Raw genomic sequence first — 15,851 nt, forward strand, 5'->3', positions numbered from 1 at the left:
ATTGTACGGCACAAGGTGCCTCAGCTCATGTTCACCTGCAAGGTGGATGGCCGTTAGCAGTTGAAATTGTCCCTGGGGCTGACGTCCCAAGGGAGAATGCCAGCTACGATGTGTCCATATCATTTCTCGAGTTGCCCACGTCCCAGCACGTGGGGAGCATGGGGCCGCACTACGCCAGCCAGAGCAAAGAGGTCTTCCTCCAGGTCACACTCCGTAGCCCCAATCCCTGCCTGCGGCTCTCTGTGGAAACCTGTGTGGTTTCTCCAGATCCTCGTGATTTTGCAACTGTCAAGCATGATTTGATCCAACAAGGGTAAGGAAACTAGAAGGCCCTCGCTGGTTGACTATTATATTCACGTGGCATTCTTTTGGGGACCTGTGGCTTCTTAACTGGTAGTCCTAAATCATAACATTGTGCAGAGAGTCCTCATCATGCCCCAGAAGCAGAGCCCGGGCCCTCACCATCCCTCTCATTCTAGTTGGGGACAAATAATCATAGGAAGTCTAGACAACTTCCCTTGAATCCCCAAAGAGTCCTGGGCAGAACCCTCGCTGTCTCAGGCTCTGCTGTCTCATCCCAGCCTTTCATACCCATGCCCCGCTTCTCTTTAAGTTTTATAACTGTATTCCACTCCCCATTCCTCAGGATATTTGGCCTACACTGATGGCTGGTGGGTTACCCCAGGCTAGGCTCTTACAGTGATGAGATTTATTCTGGTGCCTTTGGTCAAACAAAGGATTTGCCAAGTTAGAACTCTGACAAGTTGTTTGCCTTTATAGCTCCCATGTCCCCCAACCAAGGCAAAATGCTTATGGATGGGTAACTGGCAACCAGTGTGAAGATAACAAAACCCATCACTTACTGATGGCAGCTGCAGAGTAGTGAGAGCCACAGCAGCCTAAAGCCCGTGAGAAGCATCGTAGTGCCTGTTTCCAAAAAGCCAGTGAGGGGCAAGAGGCAGCACCTTCCAGAGGCAGTGTGAGCCATGGTGCAGGAGGTGCACAGATGTGGCACTAAACTGCACTGAGTCAGAGTGAGAAAGCTCTTCCCTTTTCAATTCTCCCTTTTCAAAATATATCAAGGAGAGGGAGTTCCCTGGAGGTCCAGTGGTTTAAGAATCAGCACTTTCGCTGCCATGGCCCAGGTTCAACCCCTCGTCAGGAAACTAAGATCCTGCAAGCCACGTGGCACAGCCAAAAAACTATTATACACATATAGGAGCGAGGCTGGAATTTAACAACTGACATACTTTTCTTCTGCTTATTTTAGGTTTAATTTGCTCTCCTTTCTCTAGTTTCCTAAGGTGGAAGCTTAGATTATTGATTTTAGATCTTTCTTCTTTCAAATACACTAACTTAATGCTATAAATCTCCCTCTACACATTGCTTTAGCTGCATCCCACAAATTCTGGTAAATTGTATATTCATTTTCACTTTGTTTGAAAGATTTAATTTCTCTTGAGATTTTTTCTTTGATCTTTGGGTTACTTGGTGTTGTTTAATTTCCAAATATTTAGGAATTTTCCAGCAACCTTTCTGTTATTGATTTCTAGATTAATCCCAAAGTGATCTGAAGATGTATTTTCTGTGATTCCTATTCTCTTCAATTTGTTATGGTGTTTTTTTATCGTCCAGAATGTAGTCTATCTTGGTGAATGTTCTATGTGGGCTGGAGAAGAATGTGTATTATGCTGTTGTTGAAGTGTTCTATAAATGCCAATTAGGTCTGGCTGATTGGTGGTGCTGTTTGGGTCATCTGTATCTTTCCTGATTTTCTGCCTGCTGGATCTGTCAATTAGTGACAGAATGGTGTTAAAGTCTCCAACTATAATAACGGATTTGTCAATTTCTCTTTGCAGTTCTATCAGTTTTTGCCTCATATATTTTGATGCTTTATTGTTTGCCACATATACATTAAGGATTGCCACATCTTCTTGGAGGACTGATCCCCCTTCATCATTATGTAATGCCCCTCTTCATCTCTAATAATTATCCTAGCTCTGAAGACTGTTATGTCTGAAATTAATGTAGCTAATCCAGCTTTCTTTTGATTGATATTAGCATGGTAAATCTTTCTCTATCCCTTTACTGTTAATTAATCTTTATCTTTATATTTAAAGTGGGTTTCTTATAGCCAGCATATAGTTGGATCTTGGTTTCATTTTATCTACTCTGGCAGTCTCTGTCTTTAAATTGGTATATCTAGTCCATTCATGTTTAAAGTGATTATTGATATAGCTGGATTAAAATCTACCATCTTAGTAACTGTTTTCTACCTGTTGCATTTGTTCTTTGTTTCTCTCCCCACTCTACTTTTGCTGCCTTCTCTGGTTTCTGGGTTTTTTTGGCTGCATTAGGTCTTCGTTGCTGTGTGTAGGTTTTCTCTAGTTGGAGCAAGTGGGGGCCACTCTTCATTGCGCTGCGCGGGCTTCTCTTTGTGGTGGCTTCTCTCGTTGCAGAGCACAGGCTCTAGGCACACAGGCTCAGTAGTTGTGGCTCACGGGCTCTAGAGCACAGGCTCAGTAGTTGTGGCACATGGGCTTAGTTGCTTTGCGGCATGTGGGATCTTCCTGGACCAGGGATCGAACCTGTGTCCCCTGCATTGGCAGGCGGATTCCCAACCACCGCACCACCAGGGAAGTCCCTTCTCTGGTTTTAATACAACATTTTATATGCTGGTTTTAACTGAGCATTTTATATTATTCCATTTCATCTCCTCTCTTGATATATCATTTACGTCTTTCTTTAAGTTTTTCAGTAGTTGCACTAGGGTTTACAAAATACATTTTAAAATAATTGAAGTTCACCTTCAAATAATGCAGCCACCACCTTTAATCTCCCCTTTTGAAAAAAGTAGAGCAGGAAACAGCTCTAGCTATAATTTAATTACTTTGTCTTGTTTTTATTTTATTTTACAGTTCCCTTCTGTTTCTGGCCAAGAATGGTGGTTTGGCCAGGAATGGTGGTTTTTCCCCTCATGGTAGTATTATAAGGTTTTTTAATAAACGAAAGGAAGAGTGGGTTGTGGGGAGAACTCCAGTTGAAATTCAAAGGTCTGTGTCCAAGCCTGATTATTTGAGCCAGAATTAATTCACACCATGCTTTAAGTTAATCCTCTTGGCCTGGGGTTTTTCTTGCCATCAGGTGCATCAAAGACAATACTTATGCCAACCTCCACTCCCGACAGAAGAACATAGCTCAGTTTAAGTTCAACGTCTTCAGCTTTCTCACCAGCTATGATGTGATCTATCTGCAGTGTAAAGTTGCCATGTGCAAAGTGCGGGACCACGCCTCCCACTGCTCCCAGGGCTGTGCAGGGCAGAGTAAGAGGGGGCACAGGTCCCATGGAGGCCACAGTAGAGCACACTGAATATTTCCAAATGGTGGGGCCACTGGAGATCCACAAAGGAACTGATCGAAGAAAGACCCTTGTGTGATTTCTCCAAGTTTCACGTCAATCTGTTAGAAATTAGAAGTAAATTCTATTCCTGCTCAGCAAAATAAAGTTTGACAAATCTGAGGTTGTCCATGTAGAGACAGGTAAAAGAAATAGCTAAAGAGGTTCTCTCTGAGGTTTGTTGCTAAGTAAGTCTTCTTCTCTGATTATTCAACTTCTAAGGCAGTTGCTCTCTTTGCAGCTAGAAGTCTTGCATTTTATAATTCTTCACTATCAAGAACTTGATCATTGTCTTAAACAGTGCAACATATTATAAAGAAAAGTTATCTCTTGATACCACATTGCCAACTTAAAGATATCTTTGACTCCTTAATGTTTAGATGCTAGTAGGTGTACCTTTTTGTTTCTGTCCCTCTGATGCTGTGAGAATTTATTTTCAGATCTTGTCAAGGGTCTTGTGAAGAATAAACTAAGTGTCTGTCAGAAAGTCGCTGGGTTTTTTTTGTTTTTTCTTTAAACTACAATAATTGGTCAGTTGAATCAGATGTCATTTACTCAAAACAAGCTTTATTTGTCTGTTTGAAAGGGAACAAATTGGGCCTTGGCTTTGTTGAGTTTGGGTTAAGCTTGCAAATGAGACACTTAACGACAATCACGACAACCCCTCAGGACTGCTCTGTGAGCTACCACGCACTTAGTCTGTTTCCCAGATCTTCAAAACATTACAGGAAACCTGAAAAGCACGCAAAGAAAGATTAGCATATTCCCACACGCTCCCAGAAAAGAAGGGCAGCACCCACTTAATCTAATCTTTTTATACCTTAACAGAAAGAGGCCTGCACTAGGCTCAGTACCCTCAAAGTTGTCTTTAAAGAAACAGACTTGGACACAGCCAGATTTTTTTGTTGTTGTTTTTCAATAAATATTCAGTAACTACATTAATGCATATATGTGGAATCCGAAAAAACTGGTATAGACGATCTTATTTACAAAGGAGAAATAGAGACACAGACGTAGAGAACAAACGTATGGATATCAAAGAGGAAGGGGGCTGGGGGGGGATGAACTGGGAGATTGGGATTGACATATATACACTATTGATACTATGTATAAAATAGATAACTAATGAGAACCTACTGTATGGCACAGGGAACTCTACTCAGTGCTCTGTGGTGATCTAAATGGGAAGGCAATCCAAAAAAGAAGGGACATATGTATACATAAAGCTGATTCACTTTGCTGTACAGTAGAAACTAACACAACATTGTAAAGCAACTATACTCCAATAAAAATTTTTTAGAAATATTCAGTAACAATATTTAAAATATGAGCCCTCAAGTCCAGGGTATCGTTCCCATCTTTGTCAATAAATAGCATGTGTGAGATGAGAATACAGTATTGTCAAGTCCCCCAGGGAGGAGGCAGGGTTTGGTGGGGCCTGGGAGTGAACCCCAAATTCCTGAGAGGTGAAAATCTGACAAGTGACCCAAGGAGGGACACTGCCTCTAAAGGGAGACATGTCAGTTTGATTACAAACATGCCCTTCACCAACAACTGTCTTGGTAAAAGTAAGTTTCCTGCTGATACATAGTCGAAGTTGATGATATGTAATTAACGGTCAATTTGATGAAGATGGCAATCTTTGTATCAAAAGTTAATTATCTCTCATGAGTAGCTTCTCAATCACACGAAACAATGATTTTAGCATCTGGCATCTATTTCATGCAAGTGCTTCAGATGAAAAAAGGAATTTTTCCAAGTAACCAAGAGCTGCTAGAGTTTCCACTTTGAAAAGTTCATCTGCCCATTAACTGGTACCTATCCAAATCTTGTTGAGAAAGTGGGAGGGTAACAGTTTCCAAAATTAGCATCTTATGGCTTTTAGCAAATCCCTAATGTGAAAAGTGTTGACAATGAATGGACTGAATTTTTAAGAATAAATAAATAAGGGTCCAATGAACTTCCCTTTCAGGTACTCTGGGTGTAGTTCAGTGGATGGGAGCCAGGAAGCTGCCCTTTCCAAAAGCACCCAGGTGATTCTTAGGAATCATGAAGTTTGCAAACCAAGGCCGCTGTTCAGCATCTTATGCCCCATGGATCAAAATGCACTTAACAGGGAAAAGCGTGCAACCCGGAAACTCCAATGGGTGCAGAAAAAAAACAGCCCAAGAGAAGCCTGCTCCCTCTAGCCAAAGGACCAGCAGCAAAGGGGCAGCCAGCCAATTCAGAAAACTTTTAGGCAATAACCTACCTGCTCTAAACACCATAGGTAAAACTATGCCCCACCCCCAGCCCAGGCAGCAAAGGTGAAGTAGGGAGCCTAGACTTCCACCTGCTCTCCGTGCCCCACACCCATCTCATCCCCTGTCCTCCCCTCCCTTCCCTTCCCCAGGGTGATGTCAGAAAAGGCAGAGTGAAGAGCTGGGACTTTCATCACCTCCAGGCAGCAAGGAGGGCCACCCTGCACCCCCAAGTCAGGTGGAGGCCAGGTGGGGAGCTTGGACTTCCAGCTCCACCCATCAGGTCTAAGGCACCCCTTTGAGTCTGCTAAGACTAAAGAAAAAACAACATTGATATTATATATTATTATATGCTGATAGTGCATCGTATAGCTCAATAGCTGCACTACAAAGTTTTTTTTATTCCTGGTTATATGATTTTACACTCTCTAGTGAGTCACAGTATTTGACAGTTTTCTTCATATTACACTATGGCACCTGACGCACCTCTGAATACGCCCCTCGCATGGCCACCAGTGGATGTTTAGTCAGTTCCTGACAGAGGGATGACTGATGGGCCAGTGACCAGATAATTTTTCAGCGCTGTTTTTAAATACTTAATTTGATTTGCCCATTCTAAGTAAGTGCTTAAGTGTTTTCACATTGGGTTAGAAAAGATCTTATTCGTTATATGAACGAATGCAGAGGAGATTCACCCGCATGGCCACTGGGGCAAGTATTTGGAAGATCTACATGGAAATATTAAGAAGAAAATGGGGGAAATCTGTTTTGATTTGGAGCTGGAATTCAATCAGGCCCCTAAGAACTTGTTCGCTGAGGCCAGAGATGCTGTTGTATCCATGGTGTATCCCCAGCATACTGTATACGCATACACAGGAGTAAAGAGAGGGCCTCTGGGCATCAGGAATGTGGCTGCCTGTTTGGCAGCCCCCAGCCACCAGGCTCAGAGAAGTTAAGAAACTTCTCCAGTGGCACTAGCTTGTGAAAGGCAGAGTTGGATTGGAACCAACTGTGTCCAGTTCTAAAGCCCATGTGTTACACTCTGTCCGTACTGCCAACCAGAGGGGTTTGTCTCAAAGACCCCTTACTCCATCTTGCCTCCCTCAAGGACCCTGCGATGCCTGGACTTATGGCATATTCCCCACATTTGGAACACATTTGTGCAGGGCCTCCCAGATGCTGGGCACTGAGCTGCCCACTGAGTGGGGTTCAGAGGGAAATTGGACGTGCTCAGGGGCTTGCTGGCGACAAGAGAAAATAGAACTGCATTTGAACTCCTAAGAAGGGGCAGAAAGCAGTAGGTGCCAGGAGAGGGAGGAAGTGCTCCAGGAACTCAAGAAGGACGCGTCACGTCCGGCTGGAAGGCAGGTTCCAGGGAAGGTGCAGCCTTGAATTTGCCTCTTGAAACTCTTACTGAGATTGGGGACACTCACCCTCCATCGAGTTTCCCAGACATTCCAAGGGCTACTGTGTGACAGCAGCTCCAGCTCCCACATCCCTCTGGCAAATTTCACGAGCACTAAAGCGCTGAACACTCCCTCATCAGCCAAGCCCTCTGCTGAGCACTGAAACTCAGCCAGGAGGTGGCCTCTTCCAAATGCTTAGTCCTACCATTGTTACCTCCCTGTTAGCCTAGAGATAGTAGCCGTTTCCTTCATTATTTCCTGTTACCTTTTCCATCCCTTTTAGCAGGTAACCAACCACCTGTTACGAGTCAATTCTTTACCTTGAGTAAAACACATGATGCTCACTAAGCAAGGGTTTTGTTAATGAAAGAATGAATTGCGGGGACTTCCCTGGTGGCGCAGTGGTTAAGAATCTGCCTGCCAAGGCAGGGGACACGGGTTCGAGCCCTAGTCTGGGAAGATCCCACATGCCGCGGAGCAACTAAGTCCATGCACTACAACTACTGAGCCTGCACTCTAGAGCCCGCGAGCCACAACTACTGAGCCCTTGTGCCACAACTACTGAAGCCCGTGCGCCTAGAGCCCGTGCTCTGCAACAAGAGAAGCCACCACAATGAGAAGCCTGTGCACTGCAACAAAAAGTAGCCCCTGCTCGCCGCAACTAGAGAAAGCCCACGCGCAGCAATGAAGACCCAATGCAGCCAATAAATAAATAAATAAAAATAAATTAAATATGTGCTATCAACATTTCAAATGTTTTTTTTTTTTAAAAAAAAAGAACAAATTGTGGTTACAAATGGAGAGTCTATGGTTAGAAGGGGGTTCCAGAGGTTCAGAGGAAAAAGCAGGAACAGAAGGGAGCAGACGAGCAGGAGTGACAAGGGGTGCACCCTCCTGCCTACTGCTGAGACCAGGAGGATCTGGGCTTCACCATTCAGCGGGAGGTTCCTGTTTGCAGTTAAACACACTGACAGCTAAGTCAGCAATAATCAGTGTTAAAGTGATCCAAAAAGAAGAAAAAAATCTGCTTCTAAAGATTTGGAGGATAGCAGGAGGAGGAATCTCAGGTTTTTAAAATGTCCTTTTGACACCACAGAGCTCAACCCCATGATTGCACATATCAGGCAACCTCAACCCAGAGGTAGCCCATCTGGCTGTTCTCCCTCTGGGATGAATGGAGTTTCCCTCCAGGGCAGTGTAACAACTGCCCATGGTAGAGTAGCTGGATGAGAGTGAATGAAGCCCTTAGAAGGAGGAGGGCCGACCGTGGGAAGTTTAGCAGGGTCTGAAACTAGAAACACTCTAAGGTCAATATTTTTTTTCTGGGGTTGGATATATAGGTGTATTTTCTACTCTAACTCTCCTTACATTGCAGTATAACTTTATAAGCTAGTTGCCCCAAGTCCCAAAGTGGGTACTACACAAATTTAAGTACTTTTATAACTAACAACAACAATACTGGAGGCAGAGAGGATTATTTTCAATATTTCAGTTATTCAAAAGTACATAAATATGTTACATAGTACATGATATAATGTAAACAGTATAAAACTTGACTTGAATAATAAAACATTCTACTAATAAAGAAATATCGCTCACAAAGATATTTGTGCCCACCCAAGTCAGAGTCCCTCGTTTGCATCACAGAAGCACGGTGGCAGGGCATCAAAGCCAGCATACAAGTTACATTCATCACAGCACTGGAGGCTGGGATAAGACCCAGTGGTGATGGCCGCAGTGACCTTGTCCTGGGTGACCATGTCTGGATCATCTTTTAAGGCTGAAGAAATAGGTACCTTTGGAACTCTTAAGAAAAGACATACACAGAGCATAGGATTAGAATTTTTCTTCTCAGTCCATTTGTTACAACTTGTCAGAGGTATCTCAGAAGCTTAGGACTGGAGCCAATGAAACACATGATACCAGCCCAAGACTAAAGTGCTCTGCCCCCGTCCCAAGTTCCCGTCTAATCCCTTTCTCTCCTAAGATTGCCAGAAATGTAAAATCAGGTTACAGCAAATAAGGGAGAGTGAATTGCAAGTGTGGGTCACGAGATGATCACTGCAAGTCCTCCAAGTGCAGAGCATGACAGGTGCCAAAGTCAGCCGTCCCCTGGGTACTGGGATTCACCTTCCAGCACACAGGCCTAACTTCCCTAGAATGGGAAAACCACTGCTTTTTTGCTTGTTTTTTCTCTCCATTATTAGATAAGGAATCTGAGACATGGAGAAACACAGTGCCTTGATCAAACACATACAAGCAGGGGAGGAGCTGTAAATAAAAGGCAGGTCATTGAAAGCTTGATGCAGGACTCTGTTCAACAACTTATGCTGCCTCCTTGGAACGTTAATGAATGGGAACACCACTGCTTCTGGCAACCAATCTCTCCCATATTTGAAGGTTCCTTTCCCCAAAATCGAATGCTCACTTTTCTGATCTACACTCCCAGGATCTTCACACAACTCAGCTTCCCCAAAGTCCTATAGGCCCACCTCACTGTCCCCAAGGCCAAGGACACACTGAGAGCTCCCCAACTCAGGCAAGAGAAGATCAACTCAGCCCGTCCTCTGAGTGAACACAGGCAGAGAGACTCATTCACACAGTCTTCAGTCTGCAGTGTGTGGAATTAGCCAGCTGAGGGTAAACTCAACGAGGCCAAGTAACAGCAAAGCAGCACAGGGCCACCTGGCTGAGAACATTCTACTTATGAGCTCAGAGCCCCAAACAGGAAGGCGAAGAAACCAAGATTCTACACGCACTGCCTCTGTCGTCTCAAACCCTCCCGCTGTTCCTGACCTCACCCGGGGTGCGGCCATGGGGCAAGGAATGACCCTACTCAAGCACAGAGCCCCAGGATCCCATCTGAGGGAGCGTTAGCCACTCTTACCCACATCACTCACTTCAATGCGTTGGCTACTTTGTAGTAAAGACAGATGACAGCAGCCATCAGCACAAGCACAGCCAAAAGGATACCGCCACCAATGCAGAACATAATTACCGTGTTAACTTGGGAAGCTTCACCTAGGCAGAGAAGTGCAGGCAAGCAGTGAATGTGGCTTCCCTCCCCACAGCCACCGAGCAACCTCAATATGCTTCCTTCAGTGGAGGAAGAATGAACCCAAACCACAGATCCTTATGCGTGTAAAACACAAATGAGTCTTCCTAGCGGGGGCCCAGGACCCTAAGCTGGCCCAGAGACGGGGGAAAGGGTTCATTTCTAAATGAGATGGGACTGAAATGCAAAGTCCAGAGAGAAGGAAGGAAAGAAAGTGGGAAGAATCTTTTTCTCTCTTTCACGTGCAGTAAAGTGCAGCTGTAAATAACCAGCCTGCACTCGAGCAAATGGTTTTATTCCCAAACACCTGGGCCTCCTGAAATAAGTTCCCTTTCAGAGTCAGAATTAAACCCTTCCCTGTACCTCAGGCTTAAAAATCTTCTACGGCAATTATTAAGGGAATGACTTTTTTTAAATGTTATGTTCAAAAATACTAAGAATACACTAATCTATTTTGTGATATGTGTTTCAGGAAAAGGAAGCTTTCAATTCTCCCTCTGACTACTGCCATTTTTCCTCCTAAACGCTAAATCTTTCCAGGAAGCCCCATTTGTGTGGAATAAGCAATTTGTTTAATCTGACTCCCTGAAACTGGGGAAAAGTGAGCCAGAAGAGAGGAATAAACAATCCAACTGCCAAAGCATACTTACGAGTATCTAAGTCGCCAGAGCTGGATAAATGCTGACAGTTTAAAAAAATTACAATTAAAATCAACTTTAGGGAACAGTACATCTTATCAGGAATTTCTCAAACCCTTAATCTGAGAAAGAAAATTCTAATTATCCTTGTTAGGAGTAATTGAGATGTAAGTTTGAAGAGCTCGCTTTTAGAAGCACAGTCTCCACCAGTGCGACCAGAATGGACAACCACTGTCCAGCTCCAACTTGTAGGCCTATCAGGCCTTAGGCTGTGTGACATCAACTCTTTGGACACCAGCTCTCTTTCATGGAGTTCTGAATTCCATTCCATGTTCAGATATATTTTAGCACCAATGGAAATGTGAATGCCCAAATACTATTTTAAATCATTTAATTTCAATCTCACCTTTTCAGATTTTGTTTCTCTCAGAGGACCATTTAAGGTTTGACTTAATCAAAAGCAAATTTGGGGGGGGAAAAAAAGCAAATTTGGGATTTCAACAAAATAAAAAGACAGTGATGTGGGGAGGCTAATATCTAAAAATACTCATATCTAAAAGTACAGTCATAGAAGGCTGGTTAGACTTTATGTTTTAGTAACACAATGAAATAGTATATACTTGTAGCTTTGAACAGGATTTGGATATAGGTTCATTGACTTCAGAATATTATCATAATTTATAGTTAAGACAAAAAGATTTCAAATAGCAATTTGAAGAGGATATCTGTTTTAAATCGGGTTTCTGTGATTTCAAGGTACTCACACCAGCAAAGCTGGTTCCATTAAATGAGGGAATTACTTTAACTACAAAGGGTTATTCCTTGCTGCTCTGGCCAAACCCTGGGTGAGGTTACAAACTGCAGGGGAGATATAACCCAAAATGGTGGCATAAGATCTCTGAAAATTCTCTCCTCTGTAAAAGCAATGAAAAATCTGGCAAAAAAAGAAATTGTCAGAATCAGGTTTTTCTGACTCTGGATACTAACTATAAGCTTTCAGCAGCTCAGGAAACATTTATTTAAGAACAACTGAATCTCAGTATTGAACAGCATGCTTTGTGGCACTGTTCCATCATTCACTCTCCAGCTCCATGGTAGCCTTATTTTCAACAGCCTAGATTCCAACACAGCCACGAGAGGGAGCAGAATAGAGGTAGAGCCCTTTCAGAGTCTCATTCCCAAAGAACTGTCATTAGCTGACTCATCTGCTGGTTTTCTGGAAGACGTCACTTGCTTTCAAAGCTATCTGCATTTGACCTAACTTGGAGTCCACTCAGTGCAAAAAAAGTCTTCTCCTCACAGAACTTTTGGCAAAACTTTTGACAAAATGTTTTAACTTCCTGGCTCTCTGAGGCATTGGATTATTTGGGGCAACTGACAGACTAGCCAAAAAGCTTAAAGGAAAAGCTGGTAAATTAGATGTCCATAGGGGTTCTGAACAGCTCTGACATATCCGTAGGCATCTAGAAGTCCACGCACATGTATAGAGCCATGTGCATGCAGGGTTGTGAGCATGCTCAAGAAAGACATGAGATGGCCCTATGCATTCAACCCCGGCTGACCTTGAAGCTTTTCCCAAGCAGGAAGTGAAGGCGAAGGCAGAGTTTTCAACTGCTTGGCTGATACTGTTGAAGACATGCCCCAGTAGGCACACAGAGCCCCTCATGAAAGACTGGGAGGTATACTGGTTCCAGGCATTTAAGGTAGTCTTAAATGCTTAGTAGCCAATCATTAGCTGACTACTAAGCTAATCAGTAGAGACTTCAGTGTCCACACACAATAAAGAATACAGACTTTACAATGAATTAGTTAAGAAAAGTCACTAAACAAACAACAACAACAAACCTTGGAGAATGGGGAGAACCTGATTTCTAGAGTTGCCATGTTATATTATTTTTTCTTGCTTTTTTTTGGCCGTGGTGTGTGGCTTGCAGGATCTCACTTCCCCAACCAGGGACTGAACCCAGGCTATGATAGTGAAAGCCTGGAATCCTAACCACTAGGCCACCAGGGAACTCTTTATTATCTATATTATTTTAAAGGTGCAGTTCTCAACAAAAGAATGTAAGATATGCAAAGGAACAAGAAAGTATGGCCCATAAAAAGGGGGAGGAGGGAAGCAATCAATAAAAACTTTCCCTGGGGGAGGGGGATAAATTGGGAGATTGGGACTGATATATACACACTACCTTATATAAAATAGACAACTAATAAGAACCTGTGGTATAGCACAGGGAACTGTACTCAATACTCTGTAATGGCCTATATGGGAAAAGAAATCTAAAAAAAAAAAAGAAAAGAAAAGAAAAAAGAGTGGATATATGTATATGTCTAACTGATTCACTTTGCTGTACACCTGAAACACAACACTGTATACCAACTATACTCCAATAAAAATTTTAAAAAAAACTTTCCCTGAAGAAGCCCAGACGTTGGCTCTACTAGACAAAGACTTTAAATCAGCTATTTTAAACATGTCCAAAGTAAACCAAAGTAAAACTTCTTTTTATTTTAATATTAATTAATTTATTTATTTGGCTGCACTGGGTCTTAGTTGCAGCACACGGGATCTTCATTGCCGCGTGTAGGATCTTTTAGTTGTAGCATGTGGGCTCTTAGTTGAGGCATGCGGGATCTAATTCCCTGACCAGCGATCGAACCCGGGAGCCCTGCATTGGGGGCGCGGAATCTTAACCACTGGACAACCAGGGAAAACCCCAAAGTAAACCACTTCTAAAGAACTAAAGGAAAGTATGAGAATAATGTCTCCAATAGAGAATATCAATAGAGAGAGAAATTATTTTTTAAAAGAACCAAATGGAAATTCTGGAGTTGGAAAGTACAATAACTGAAAAAACAAATCACTGGAGGGGCTTAACAACAGATTTAAACAGGGAGAAGAAAGTGAAGACAGGTCAATTGAGATTATCCAGTCTAAGGAACCGAAAGAAAAAATAAATAAAAATAATCATGGACCTTCCAATTTCCATTCCAAAATGTAAACAGCTCGGGAACTGTCATCCTCAAAACAAGAAAAAAAAATTGGAACAAATTGAAAATCAACAAGTCTTCTTAAGTTAACAAGAGAATTGAAGTCACATGGAAAATAGCCACCCCCGAAAGTTAAGAGACAGGGGAATACAGAGAATCATGGCATACAGTACACCAGGAGAAGAAGTCACTGCTGGAGCCAGCAATGGGTAGGAACAATTAAATAGTAATTGATGAATTACTGAATGAGGACTAGCTTAAGAGAGAAAACAAACAAAACAGAAAACAAAACAAAAACAACAAAACAAAACCAAAAACCTCCTGGAGGCTCAGTTTTGTTTTGTTTTGTTTTTGGTGGTGGGGGGCACACTTTCATGATTGTTACCTCTAGGAACTCAATTAGGTTCCTATGGTAAAGACTGAAGAAAAAACCCCTCGTGCTTTGGTCTCCAATGACACCACATTGGAGGTGGCTTTATTACTGCTGAGAGATAAAGTCTTGAATTTCCACTAGGCTTCTTCTGGTATCACTGCATCAGTTAGGTGGAACAGTGCCTCATCTCCACCAGATGAGGGCGGAAGTCCAGACTTCCCAAGGTCTCCACTGACACCACAGGGGCTGGGAAGGGATGCAGGTCTCAGCTCTACTCAGGCTTCTCGGGCACTAACCTGGAGAGAGGGGGTTGGGACACCTCTTTAGAGCCTGGTGATAATGGAAGTCTAGTTTCTGCATGTAGTCTCTGCTGTGGGGGACAGAAAGGGGAGGAGAAGTGAGACCAGTTTTTTCTGTGGCATTTGGCTGGAACACAGCAGTTATTTCCTTCTTTCTAGGCTGCCTGTTTCCTGGTCCTTTGGCTAGAAACAGCAGGCTTTTGTTGGGATTTTTTGTCTGCACCCACTGGTGTTTCCAGGTTGCCAGCTTCTTTGGCTCCAAGTCTGGAAATATGAAGCAAAAACAAAATCCAGGGGACTCACCACCATGTTTCCTTGGATCTCAAGGTTACTAAGCTTGTCTGTTTTCGTCTCTCCATCTGTCAGAGTCTTATGTTTGTTTTATATGTTCAGGGTTTTTAGTTGCAGTTAGTGGGAAGCATAAGGAAAGGTACATCTACTCCATCTTACCAGAAGCAGAAGTCTCTCATGTGGGAAATTTTGACCAAAAGCCACTGTGCCTCTACTTAATGACCAAAGCCACTGTGCCAACCCCGCTTGTCCGACCCTGAGAGTGAATGCCTCCTTAAATTGTGCACCCCAGGCACCTCACGTGTGTCATCCTAGACTGGGCCGTGTCATCTCATCATAGCTTATCTTTCCAGCCTCATTCCCCACTGCATTTCCCCACACCCAATGGACTTTCATGCCTGAGTTTTGGCTAGATGGCTCTCCAGTCTCTCTCCTCTTCTATCAGCTGAAATACTAATCCTGCAAAGCTTCACTAAAATACCATCTCATCGGTAAACTTTTCACTGATTCCCGTCTGCCCCCCCACCCCACGTTAATTGCTCCTTTCCCTCTGTATCATGACCTTTGTTTGTACCTCTCTGAAAATTTGACTTCTGTTGCCTTAAGGTTTTCCAGCTCCTGCTTTAACTCTGAACAGACATTTGTCTTGAGTAAAGGAACCTACTATGCTCACACTCACTGAACCCAGTACTTTAAGTTAAATTAACTGTGGGTTTCCTTCTGCTTTTTATCTCACTCAAAAATGTTTTATTTTTCCAAGTTTCTTTTCTATTCCTTCCTATTGAAGCAGTAACGATTCTGAGGGACACAGTCTTGAATATGGTAAGTCATGATTAAGGAGGCAGGCTATGTTGACTTTCTTTACAGAGCTGACCACTTCATCTCTTGGTTTCCTTCTATTCCTGTAGTTACTTGACTGTTGAGTTACTTGATGACTCTGTACGTTTAAAGTGCGTTTTTGCAAGGTGTAAGTTTCATGAGGAACGAACTCTAGATCCCCAGGTATCAAAAAGAGAGCCTAGAATCCATTAGGTGCTAGCACATGTCATGGACGATGACTCAAATATGAATTTTATCAATCTGGTAACACCTTTCCCCACCTGAGCCTCTAAATTCAGACACAGCAATAAATTCAGACATAGCAGTAAGCCCTGAGCAGTA

General features: G+C 43.0%; 2 protein-coding genes across 3 annotated transcripts in view; both read right to left on the bottom strand.

Moving 5' to 3' along the window:
* Positions 1–15,851, bottom strand: part of C14H10orf120 (chromosome 14 C10orf120 homolog) — a 47,698-nt gene that overhangs the window by 21,798 nt on the left and 10,049 nt on the right. The window lies entirely within an intron of this gene.
* Positions 4,182–14,099, bottom strand: FAM24B (family with sequence similarity 24 member B). Its single transcript, XM_049696894.1, has 2 exons — positions 9,944–14,099; positions 4,182–8,849 (listed from the first exon to the last, which is right to left on the bottom strand). The coding sequence occupies exons 1-2, from the start codon at positions 10,033–10,035 to the stop codon at positions 8,666–8,668; spliced, it is 276 nt and encodes a 91-aa protein (XP_049552851.1). The 5' UTR covers positions 10,036–14,099; the 3' UTR covers positions 4,182–8,665.

This window comes from Orcinus orca, chromosome 14 (assembly GCF_937001465.1).
Source record: "Orcinus orca chromosome 14, mOrcOrc1.1, whole genome shotgun sequence".
NCBI lineage: Eukaryota > Metazoa > Chordata > Mammalia > Artiodactyla > Delphinidae > Orcinus > Orcinus orca.